This window comes from Panthera uncia, assembly GCF_023721935.1.
Source record: "Panthera uncia isolate 11264 chromosome B3 unlocalized genomic scaffold, Puncia_PCG_1.0 HiC_scaffold_1, whole genome shotgun sequence".
NCBI classification, from domain to species: Eukaryota; Metazoa; Chordata; class Mammalia; order Carnivora; family Felidae; genus Panthera; species Panthera uncia.
Genome location: NW_026057582.1, coordinates 98,815,496 through 98,828,519, shown reverse-complemented (window position 1 = coordinate 98,828,519; position 13,024 = coordinate 98,815,496). Strand labels below are relative to the sequence as shown.

Genomic DNA, 13,024 nt, shown 5'->3' with positions numbered 1-13,024 from the left:
ATATATATATATATATATATATATATACACACATATATATGTATATGTATATATACACACACACACACTATATATATATATATATGTATATGATAAATATATATGCCTTTATATGTATATGCTTTTTAAAGGACTTTTTTTTTTTGAGCGTTTTTTTTTTTAATATATATTTTTTATTTATTTATTTTTTAATATATGAAATTTACTGTCAAATTGGTTTCCATACAACACCCAGTGCTCATCCCAAAAGGTGCCCTCCTCACTACCCATCACCCACCCTGCCCTCCCTCCCACCCCCCATCAACCCTCAGTTTGTTCTCAGTTTTTAACAGTCTCTTATGCTTTGGCTCTCTCCCACTCTAACCTCTTTTTTTTTTTTTTTTTTTTCTTTTAAAGGACTTTTGAAAAAAGGATTTTTATATTGGCATTTTAAAGATCATTTGAAAAAAGGACTTCTCTATTTCAAAAAGTGCACTAGTGGAAGTAAACTGGATATATGACTCATAGTGATATATTAACATTGGGAACTTATGGAGACTCTTTCAAGGATCTTTATTAAGAATAAAGTGAATGTTGGGGCACCTGAGTGTCTCAATTGGTTGGTTAAGCATCTGACTCTTGATTTTGGCTCAGGTCATGATCTCATGATTTGTGAGATTGAGCCCTGTGTCAGGCTCTGCACTGACAGCATGGAGCCTGCTTGGTATTCTCTCTCTCCCTCTCTCTCTGCCCTTTTCCTGCTTGTGCATTCACTTGCTCTCTCTTTCAATAAACATTAGAAAAAAAAAAAAAGAATAAAGTGAATGTTAAGAGATAAAGATCATGGGGCACATGGGTGGCTCAGTCAGTTAAGTGTCTGACTCTTGATTTTGGCTCAGGTCATGATTTCATGATTTGTGAGATTGAGCCTCACATCAGGCTCTGGGCTGATAGTGAGGAGCCTGCTTGGGCTTCTCTCTCCCTCTCTCTTTAACCCCTCCCTCACGCTTGAGTGCACATGCTCTCTTTTGTGCATGTGTGTGCTCTCCCTCCTTCTCAAAATAAATAAAAAAAATAAACAACAACAACAAAAAGAGATACAACCAGAGATATCAGGTATGTCTTATTAGGAAGTATAGTTTTATTTCTAGGAGTCATTGAGCCAGGTCTACCATAGGTCTGTTTCACTCAGACATGATAGACCTCTATTCATGATGAGAGTCCTGGTCCCTGGGACTGATGGATTACACGAACATACTTTTTTTTTTTTTTTTAATTTTTTAAAAGTCTATTTATTTATTGAGAGAGAGAGAAAGTGGGAGCAGGGGAGGGACAGAAAGAGCTGGAGAGGGGAGAGAGAATCCCAAGCAGGCTCCACGCTGTCAGTGCAGAGCCCAACACAGGACTCAATCCCTCAAACCATGAGATCATGACCTGAGCTGAACACCAAGAGTGTGACACTTAACTGACTGAGCCACCCAGGTGCCCCTACACTGACACACTTTTAAGCAAGGCTTTTGCTTTTAGGTTTCTTCTCTATGTTGTTATGGTACTTCATTATTTGAGGCTTTTTGTCCTCGTATGACTTCAGTTCAAGGGATATACCTTTTATCCATTGTTATTTTCTTCTGAGAATCAAGGCCATACTCTCTTTAGTCAAAATAGCAATCATATGGAAAAAGGTAGCTTCTTTTTACTCAGTATTCTTAATGTTGTAACTGTTGTAATCTACAGGAAAGGTATTTCTGTATACACAGATGTAGAAGGTACATGACCTTCCAGAAACTTTTATAGAATTGTATCCTAAACAAAATTTATTTTGTTGTTCTGCACCTAAAGTGGTTCTGGTACCTCTATTTATTTGGTTTAGATATAGAGTGCTTTTCTAAAGCCTAGAAAGGAAAACCATTTGGTATAGCTATATCTTCAAAGCACTGAAGGTAGAGAATTGGGACCTGTTTATGTTTTTTTAAATTACTGTCATTTGTTAACTGATTTTGCCCTCCTGTAATTTCACTCCATTCTTTACATTTTTACTGTAAGAGGAAAGCCAAGAAAGAATTCCGGTGGAACTAGTATAATTAAGATGAGAGACAAAATACTGTTGATCTGTAGAATCAATATAGTGGTTCAATCTGAGGGTAGAAGAACATCCCAGGTGCAGATAATGTTCTTTATACAGAGCATCTTCCCTCTCAAAGAAAATCTAAAGTTTACCTTTTTTTTCCCCATGTTTTTAAATTTAAAGTTTATCTTTGATGACAGTGTGCTATAATAATAATAAGAAAATTAAACTTACTGAAAGAAACATAGTAAAAGGGGACAGTTTAGTCTTAGTCTTAAAAGTGGCTTAAGCATTAATAAAGAAAATTTCTTATGCTACTATTAAAATATAATATTCAGTGAAAGTTAAATAATACTATATTTTTGTCTCTTTATTATCTTATTTGTTCAGATCTGTTCAGGTTTTAAAAGACGATTTGTTCACAGAGACTGGTAATATTACATTAAAACCACTATAGCACTCAGCATGTGTTAGTTCGACTTTTTTTTTTTTTTTTTAATGTTTATTTTTTAAGAGAGAGAGACTGAGCAGGGAAGGGGCAGAGAGAGAGAGGGAGACACAGAATCTGAAGCAGGCTCCAGGTACCGAGCTGTCAGCACAGAGCCTGTTGCGGACTTGAACTCACGAACTGCGAGATTATGACCTGAGTCAAAGTTGGATGATTAACCGACTGAGCCACCCAGGCACCCCTCCACAAAACCATTTTTTAAAAATAAATTTTTTTTAATGTTTATTTATTTTTGAGAGAGAGACACACACAGAGTGTGAGGGGCGAGGAGCAGAGAGAGAAGGAGACACAGAATCTGAGGCAGGATCCAGGCTGTCAGCATAGAGTCTGATGCGGGGCTCGAGCTCACGAACCATGAGATCATGACCTGAGTCGCAGTCGGACACTTAATCGACTGAGCCACCAGGCGCCCCAAAACCATTAAAAAAAAGTTTTAACATTTATTTATTATTGAGAGACAGAGACAGAGCATGAGCATGGGAGGGGCCGAGAGAGGGGGAGACACAGAATCTGAAGCAAGCTCCAGGCTCTGAGCCGTCAGCACAGAGCCCATCATGGGGCTCGAACTCACAAATCGCCAGATCATGACCTGAGCGAAGTCGGACGCTTTACCGACTGAGCCACCCAGGCGCCCTGACAAAACCATTTTTAAGTGTATGCAATTCAGTGGCATTAAGTACATTCATAGTGTTGTGCACCTACCACCATTATCCCTTTTCAGAGCTTTTTCATCTTTTCAAACAGAAACTCTATACCCATCAAACTAATTCCCCCTCTCTGTCTTCTCATCAGTCTTTGGTAACCTCTATTCTACCTTCTATGTCTAGGAATTTACTTCTTCTAGGTACCTCCCATAAATGGAGTCATGCCATCTTTGTCCTTTTGTGTTTGACGTAGCAAAGTGCTTTCAAGGTTCATCCATGTTGTAGCATATATCAGAGCTTCTTTCCTTTTTAAGGCTGAATAATCCATTGTGTGTTTATACCACTTAAACATACACTTTTTTAATCCATCTGCTGGGGGACATTTGGGTTGTTTCCATGTTTTGCTATTGCGAATAATGTTCTATAAACATTGGTGTACGAGAATCTGTTTGAGTCCCCGATTTTAAGTTTTTTGGCTGTATACCTTGAAGAAGAATTGCTGGGTCATATTAGGAACATTAGGAACATATTAGGAACATATTAGGAACATTTTAGGGTCATTCTAGGAACTTCTGATGAATCATCAAACTGTTTTTCCAGAGTATAATGACTTTATAAGGCAGTGTTCACTATACTTTTTCTGGCCTTTGAGCCAAAAGTTTAAACAACTAAAAGCCAAGTTTTCAGATAGTTTTTTATTCAGGGCTTATTGAGAAACTGGAAAGTAGAATGTATTTATTATTATTATTTTGTATTATGTTTAATACAGAGGTGGCAAAGAATTTATAATTCATAGAAATATTAAAATAGCATAAAGATATATATTAAACAGATGGTGGTAGAATTAAAATTAAGGAATTTGAATTCAATGGCTTAGTTAATGGAATAAATTATGCCCAGCTTCTGATTATTCATTCATAGTTAATCTGTTTCATAGATTGTGACAAACTTTAACTCAATTTGGCTTCTTTCTACCATTTGCCTGCCTTTCAGCCTCACTGTCATTCCGTTTCCTCTTTTGTTGATACATGGTTGATTTTTCAAAATATTTATTTATTTATTTATTTACTTATTTATTTATTGGGTGGGGGAGAGAGAGAGAGTGAGTGTGTATGTGTACATGTGCACATGTGAACGGGGAAGGGGCAGAGAGAGAGAGAGAGACAGAATCTCAAGCAGGCTCCTGTGGTATCAGCACAGAGCTTGATGTGGGGCTCGATCTCACGAACTGCGAGATCATGACCTGACTGATTATGCATGGGTAATTGAGAACTGATTTTATATACGATTTAGTCCAATTTAAATCAATATAGAGAATAATATTTTGTACATGTGAGATGATTTTCTTATGCTGTCAGTATCAGGGTTGGAAGGTACCTGCTTTAAGTGTTCTTAAATTGTATTACAACATCCCTCTATATTTGCTATGTGCTTAGACATTTTAAGTGATGTAGAACTATTTTTTAGGGGTAGGGAGTGTAGCATAGATTGTTCTTATATTGAACTTAAATGTCTTTCTGAAGCTTATATCTTCCCTTTTTTGCATATAGAATATGCTCTGTTTATAACAGTTTTAGGGCATAACAGTTTTGCTGAATAATAAATACTGAATGATAAATATATTAAGCCATTGGACATTTAGTGTTTTAGTCTCTTTAACAAAAGTGCTCGTTTTCAGATAGTACTTGTACAGTGAATTAAAAATATATATAATGATAAGTTAATGGTTTTTCAGAATACTGTGATCCTTTAAAAATAATGTATATATTTACACCTGCATATACATTCAAGAATTTCCTGTCAGTTAGCAAAAATAATCTTATGAAAAGACGATGTGCAGCAAGAATTCAGGCAGGATTCCTGTTTATTCACGATAGTCTATTTTTAACTTTATAGAGTTTCCATTTGGAAGATATGTTTGGCTTTGTTGATTATTTGGGGCAGGAGATTGAAAGCTTAAGGTTCTAACGATGCTTTTCCTAGTCTAGAGTCCTTGAAACAACACCTGAGAAGTTTTAGGAGTGGTTTCGTGAGAGTTTTAGGCAAGTAAAAAAATGAGTACAGCCTCAAAATAAAAGAGTGCCACAGTTGACATGAAATTAAAGAAAATATAAAGTTGAAAAAGGGACACTTTCTGAAGCTAATAAGTATACTGTGTTGACCATATTTACTTGAAAAGTGAGTTTTTTCTTTACGATAAATTTTATTAAAGTATAATTTACATTTTTTTAAAGTATATGTGCTGCCAAAGTGAGCATGAAGTATAATTTACATAAAATAAAATACACAGTTGGCCCTTGAACAGTGTGGGGGTTGGGACACCAACCTTCCGACGCAGTCAAAAACCCATGTACACCTTTGACTCCCCCAATACTTAACTACTGATAGCCTCTTGTTGACTGGAAGCCTTACTGATTATATACACTGTTGATGAACACATATTTTGTATGTCATATGTATTACATTCTGTATTCTTAAAGTAAGCTAGAGAAAAAAGGTTATTAAGAAAGCAGTACAGTACTGTATTTATGGAAAAAATTCTATGTATAAGTGGACCCAGGCACTTCAAACCCATGTTGTTCAAAGGTCAACAGTACTCATTTCATGTGTGTAGTGTGAGTTAGGTTTTGACAAATTTATATACTTGTGTAACTGCCATTCAAATTAAGATATAGAACCTGTTCATCATAGCAAAAAGTTCCTTCATCTGCCTTTACCCTTAGTGTCTCTCTACCCCAGGCAACCACCAGTCCACTTTCTGTATAGATAGCTTTTTGCCTATTCTAGATTACATATATATGGACTTATACTATATATGTTCTTTTATGTCTTCACAAAAGTGTGTATTTTTTAGTAGTTTGATATTTTTTATTGCTGAGTAGTTTGCCATTGTATGAATAAGTCACAGTCTTTATCTCTTTACTTGTTGATAGACATTTGGGTTATTTCCAGTTTTGGTCTATTACAAAACTGCTATGGGCATTTGTGTCCCAATTTGTTTTTATGGACTTGTGCTTTCATTTCTCTTGGGATATAATTGTGGGTCAGAGGGTTTTCATATGTTTAACTTAAAAAAAAGTGCCAGTTTTCCAAAGTGATTTCACCATTTTGTACTTCTACCAGCCATGTGGGAGAGTTCTAGTTATTCCATATCCTACTAACATTTGGCACTTGCTAATTGAACACTTTAGTTCAGATTCATTGAGTAGAAATTGTGCTATGTGCAGACTTTTATGACAGTTATAAAAGAGACTTGATATACTTTTAAGAGTTTAGTAATGATAGCTAATTAGTTGCCATTTATTATACATCTCCTATGTGCCAGGTACTGTGTAGCCCTTTAAAAAGTTTTACAAGATAGAATGTATTATCTTCATTTGACAGACTGCAATCCTTGGCTAGTAGATTTTAGACATAAGATTTGATTTCAAGTTTGATTCAACCCTAGATTCTTTATTTTCACCTCAATATTTTGGTCTTTCTTGTTAGTCTATAGAGGACAATTGAGTATGATTTCAGCTAATATCATGGTCTTTTGGGCTTCTCAAATTGAACGGAGGAAGATCTAATGACAGAAGAATTAAAAGTCCCAAGGAAAAAATATGAGTTGAAAGCTGTGCTTTTGTATGTGCGTGCGTGCGTGTGTGTGTGTGTGTGTGTGTAAGAGAAAGAGCATGCATACTTGCTTTTCTGAGAAGTCATTAATGTAGGTGCCAGTTTTTAATGTATTATTTGAGTCGTGAAGAGTAGGGGGAAATGGCAACATTGAAGAATGACTAAAGAGAGAAGGCAGGTAGCGGTGAATAATAGTAATTGGGTCTAGAAACGTGTTTTTATGTCCAAGCAACTTAGTTGCTGTTGGAATGAACTTGTTTTTACCACGTAGGAATCAGCCTATAGACACGTTCATTCTTTAATATATCCTAGACAGTTACTGTTTAATTGAATATAATTTAGATTTGTGTTATAACAACTAGATTGAATTTTAGAGTGAAATTTTTATAAGAGAAATCTTGGACAGTATATTTCCCAAGTAGACAGATTGTGTGAAACAGTTTATATTTTGCAGACCAAAAATTTAACCAAAAAATTGTTTAAAATTTGGGTCCTTTTAATTTCATTTTTTCCCGTTTCTCCTCTGTTTTGCAGACATTTCAACCTACGGATGAAGAGGGATACATCCCTTTTCAGTAGTGAATTTAAAGTAGAAACATCAAATAAAGTACTTGATTATGATACCTCTCATATTTACACTGGACATATTTATGGTAAGTTGAACCTTAGAAGAATTCTTTTCTTTAGTTTTTTCTACACAAGGAAACACATGTATTTTGAGGTATAGACATATATTTCAGAAAGGTGGGATAAAAAACCAAGAGCACACTTTACACACTGTATGTTAGCCAATTTGCTGATAAATTATATTTAAAAAACAAAAAACAGAAAGTTGGGAGAGAGATCCTGAGGAGATTTGTAGATTTAAGTATATCATGAAGGATAATGGTCTTTGAAGAATGAAGTAACCCTTGGATCTATCTTTTCATGTATTTTTAATATTGAATTATATAGTGCCTCGTTTCTGAAAGGTATGATGTTTTGATTCTCAGTACCTACAAACTGTTAGTTTGAAAAAATTTTTTAATGGCTTTTATAATTTTCTAATCTTTCAAGCAAGAAATTGGATCTGTTTTATAAGAAAAGAGGAAAAATCTAAAGGAAAACTGTAAAGATCATCTTAACAGCCAAAAATAATGTGACAAAGTTATGCATAGGAAAATCCATTCAGGGCCTTCCTTTCTCAGAATTTGTTTGCTGTGTTTACAGTTCTAGCAAATTTCTCTTACTACAGCTGATTAAAAAGGTACTGTAAAAAGGGATGGGGAGCACACTTCACCCAAGAGAAAGTTACATTTGACAGTTTAGTAGTGTGGGAAAAACAGTCAAAGTCTTCTGGAGAGATTAGAGAGGATCAAAGTAGTATTATAATTGTATATTGATAAATAAGATGACTCTCTGTTATTAAGACAAAGTTGACTGAAAGTTAAATTTCATTTCTATGTAATGGATTTCTGCTCAAAATCATAACATTATGAAAAATTAAGTTTTTAAAACTGTTTCTAATTTTTTTTATTATGCCAGACAAATGAGGCATTTCTATACTTACAAATTCTCACTTGTAGATGAAACTTGGTTAATGAAAGTTTTTTGTACTCTTGTAATTTTGTAAACAAAGGAAAGTGTTTTTCTGTCAGTCTAGACTTTCAGTTTCAAACTATAGTTTTCTACTATTCCCTATTTATCTTTCTGAGAAGATAACTTAGTGTCTGCAATTCTTTGCCAGGCGATGGCTAAGAAAAGTACAAGACTAATAAATAAGTTTGCAGATAGAAATCATGTCATTTAAAATACCAGTGTCTTGGGTTCTTAGCTTTAGTCCTTAGTTAATTCACAGTCAGTTAATTAATGTTAGTCTACAGTTTAGAAATTGTGGAAAGCCTGATACTTATTTTAGTGAGAAAATTTTAACAGGTAAATTTAACTTTTAAGCACCATCTTCCTACTTCCACTTCTTTTTGTCATGTGACGGTTGGTGCTCAGCTTTTCTTTGTGAATATCTCAGAATACCTTTTTTTTTATACCATATTTTCTTTCACTAGAGAAGTGTAATTGATGGGACAGTATTACAAATCTAGTATCTTAAAAAGTATTATTGGATTACTTTTTGTTCAAACTACTTCTGAAATATTTGAGACTTTCTTATTTAAAAAATGTATTTATAAAAAAAGGATGCCAAAAGTCTCATGCAGATTATATCAGGTGGGAAAAGAACTTTTTGCTTATGTAATTAGAGCAAAAACCCAAAAGATTATTTAATATCTTTATTTTGAAAGTACATATTGTGTCAGTGGATCTGCTTGCCTCTTTCTGAGTTTGAGTTAATGTAACAATTATTTATTGAGTGAGTGTTGAATGCTTGCCAGGCACTATGCTTAGGTGCTGGGAATATGATTGCCAAGGAGAGATAGATGTTCTATTTCTGATTGTTGTTGTCTAGTTAAACTGTTTAGATTTTAACTAAGTACTAGTTGCTGTTCACATCTCAGATTCAGCTTGATATATTTTATGTGAAAATTAGTTTCCCCAATAAATTTGTATCACATTTTTAAAATATATAAGAATGGCTTTTTAAAGGAGAATGAATTTAACATTTACGTGCAAATTAACTTTTCAAGAGTTTGTTCCTTTCATTAATAGGTGAAGAAGGAAGTTTTAGCCATGGGTCTGTTATTGATGGAAGATTTGAAGGATTCATCCAGACTCGTGGTGGCACATTTTATGTTGAGCCAGCAGAGAGATATATTAAAGACCGAACTCTACCTTTTCATTCTGTCATTTATCATGAAGATGATATTAGTAAGTACTTAAATTTTATCAAGTAGCCTTTCGCAAAGAGGCATATAAATAGTTAAACGTATGTGAGACATACAAAGTCTGAGGTGAAAATAGTTTCACAGTCAAAGTCTCAACTTAATGAAAAATAGATCTATTATAAAGAGGTGATTTCCTTCTCAGTCCGTGCCGTTCCTACTTTGTTGATATGATACAACCAATTCTATATGAACTATGAGTCAACAACACTGATTGAACTGGAAATTCTATATTCTGGTATCAGCCGGTAATTTAATGCTGTAATGCCTTTGTGTGTGTGGCCTACTGAAGTATCATTATCTTCTTATGTAAATTTCAAAGTGGATATTTGTATAGTGTTTAAGGAATATTTTAGGTATTTGGTAATATCTAAATCCTTTGAATATTTCTTTTTGGAATCTTGAAATAATGATTTCACTTTAGCTTGGTAAGACTGAAGGTTTATCATGTTAGATTTTGTCCTCTACCATGGTCTTTATATGATGGTAATTTGTCAGGAGAGTCCTTGTTTTACATTTTCAGAGTAGAAAATGTACTTAGACTTCTCCTTTTAATTTTACCATTGTCCATATATTCATGGTCATCTAATTACAAGAATGCTTTCATGAAATAATGCAGAAATACATTCCTGTAATTTATAATGCCTCTTGAATACTTATATTTTATTTTTGACTATAATTAGACTAGCCTCTTAATTTTTTTCCTATTTTCCTAACTTGGTACCTTCCTTCTGGCTTCATTTTCCATTCTACAGCCAGAAATTTATTATCAATAATTTCATTCTCACTCCTAATAATGTATTGGAAAGCCTAACCATCTTGACTTTCTGCTCTATCAGCTCTGACAGTTTCCATACTTTTTCAGTCTCTCCAGCTGCTTGTTATCGCTGATGCTGGATTGTTACAGAAAATAGCATAATTATTCTAGATGGGATGCATTTATGACTTTAGCTACTTGCTAACTCACAAATTCATTAATGCTACTTGGCTATATTTTTATTCATCCCTCTTTGATTCCTTTTCCAGTTCTCCCTCCTGGTATTTCAGACGCTTCTCAAGCTCTAAGCTACAGTCCTCTTCACATGTTGGAATATGAATTCCTCTGCCTTCCTTTCTTCCAACAGAATTACAATATACTTGATTTGCGTGTTACTTTGTAATTTTTTAGTAATTTAATCTTATTGCAGGTTCCCTTTTCTATCAGGGTATATAAATTCTTCAGCTGTGGTTTCTGTTTCTTTTGCTCCTTAAACATACCAAATACTATTTAATCTCTGGAGCAGATTATTTATAGATACTTAATGAAATCTTGAAACATTTTCCTTATAATGTGTTCTCAAAATCAAACAAGACCTTTTGGGAAAGGAGGGAGAGGAAGAGAGTAATGGACAGATTTTGAACTCATGTGTTTAATTGTATTATAATCAAATGTTATCCTTTGCTGATTTATACTTCCCCGTAAGCACCCTATACTGTGTTTGTTCTGCCTTTTATGATTTCTGTTATTGCATCTTCTCTCTCATTTCCCTCCTCTTTTCTGTTTGTATGTAGGTTAAGCATATTCTGCTCTTTTTTTGCACTTTTATTTCTTCCTGTCCTATAATTGCATTTTTCCCCTTTGCATCTTACAGTAACTTCCAAATATCTTCCTTTATGTCAACCTTTCTTTTTCCCCAAAGATAATGAGTTAGCTTGTAGGATCAATGAAATTGGACGTGACTGAGTTTTCTATTCTTTTTGGCATTTAACTTTACCATTGGTTTCAGCTCTTATTTTTTATTTATCCAATTAAAATATATGTTCATGCCTTTTCACATTCTTCTTATTATATACCAATAGTGGGATTAGAGCTTACAAATAGTAATGTCAAGAGTGATTTTGTTCAAATGTTTTCAACCATTTAAAAATGTAAAAGCTTTCCTTAGCTTGCATGCCAAACCAAAGGACTCAGTTGTGCAGCAGCCTGTAGTTAGCTTACTCCTTTTCTACAGTACAGATCATTCACTTTTAATTGGCTCTCTTTTTTTAATGTGTATTTATTTTTTGAGAGAGAAACAGAAAATGAAAGGGGAGGGACAGAGAGAGAGAGAGAGAGAGAGAGGGAGACACAGAATCTGAACGAGGCTCTGAGCTGTCAGCACAGAGCCCAACATGGGCTCGAACCCACAAACTGTGAGATCATGACCTGAGCGGAAGTCTGACCCTTAACAGAGTGAGCCACCCAGGTGCCCTTCCCTTTTAATTGAGTCTTTAACCTTTCTGAGTAGAATAATTAAGGTTATAGTACTAATAATAGTAGTAAGAACAGTTATTACTGTTTAATGTATGTCTGGTGCTGTATAAAGTTTCTTGCTTGCATTATTTCATTTAATCCTCATAATTACACTATCAAGTATAATAGGCACACATAGTCCCCTCTCCACAACTTTATATATGAAGAAACTTAAGGCTTAGAAAACATGTCACATTATTATGGATCTTGTATTCTTAACCGTGTGCTTTTCTGCTTCACTCAAGGGAAAAAACTGTCAATTCTAACATTACTCCAAGGATTTCTGGGGCTTTTCTGAAATCTGTAAGCCTCTCTAAAATGACACATTTGCAACTTTTGTGGTTATAAGCCAGATTCTCTCCTTAATATATTTAGCAAAGGATATTCTACTTTATGACTAATTAAAAGGGAAAGATTTTCCTTTAATGTATGTTATTATTTTCATAGAATTTTCTTAAGTCCTAATAATTTATTTTCACAACTTAATTACTGTGTGATTGTTTAGAACACTGTGTACATGCTTGAGTGAACTTAGTGTCCGTGTGTGTGTGTGTGTGTGTGTGTGTGTGTGTGTGTGTGTGTGTTATTCTCAGCAGAAGCAAATGACCTGTGAGGTATACCACCTTTGGGTATACCAACTTTGGGTAGGCATTCTGATGAGAATTTGGTTACTCTTCTTTTAATACTGTTTTTGCACCTCTTGGCATAAATCTATGAAGCCACCATGGAGAATGATATTGCTGTTCTGGAGAACCTTAGGGAATGGCTTCTGAGGTGGTACAAGAACATAGGCACAGCTTTCAGTGAAAAGCTGAAAGCGACTTCTCCAGTCGCTTTGATACTCAGATGTGGTGGTGATAACCACATGTATTTATCATCTTAAATTCACACTTGTTCAATTCTGTACTTAGTAGTAAAAAGCACTTTCTTCTAGTACATAGAATTGTGAACAGTTATGACAAGGGTCAGAGTACCACTTAATCCTTTGTTCATGGCTTGTAAATTTGTAAATTAGATAATCTGCATAAGCAGTCTTGCTTTCTTGCCTATTTATATTCAGACATTACAGTAAGAATTCATTGATGTCGCTGTTTTTGGTTTCAGCAGCTTAGGGAGTGTTAGAATGTG

General features: G+C 34.4%; 1 protein-coding gene across 2 annotated transcripts in view; it reads left to right on the top strand.

The window, feature by feature from the left end:
* ADAM10 (ADAM metallopeptidase domain 10) overlaps nucleotides 1-13,024 on the top strand; it is a 136,968-nt gene that overhangs the window by 54,281 nt on the left and 69,663 nt on the right. For both annotated transcript variants that reach the window (XM_049613711.1, XM_049613712.1), the window contains exons 3-4: nucleotides 7,346-7,464; nucleotides 9,452-9,610. In XM_049613711.1, the coding sequence (XP_049469668.1) occupies nucleotides 7,346-7,464; nucleotides 9,452-9,610 (278 nt within the window). The remainder of the gene's footprint in view (nucleotides 1-7,345; nucleotides 7,465-9,451; nucleotides 9,611-13,024) is intronic.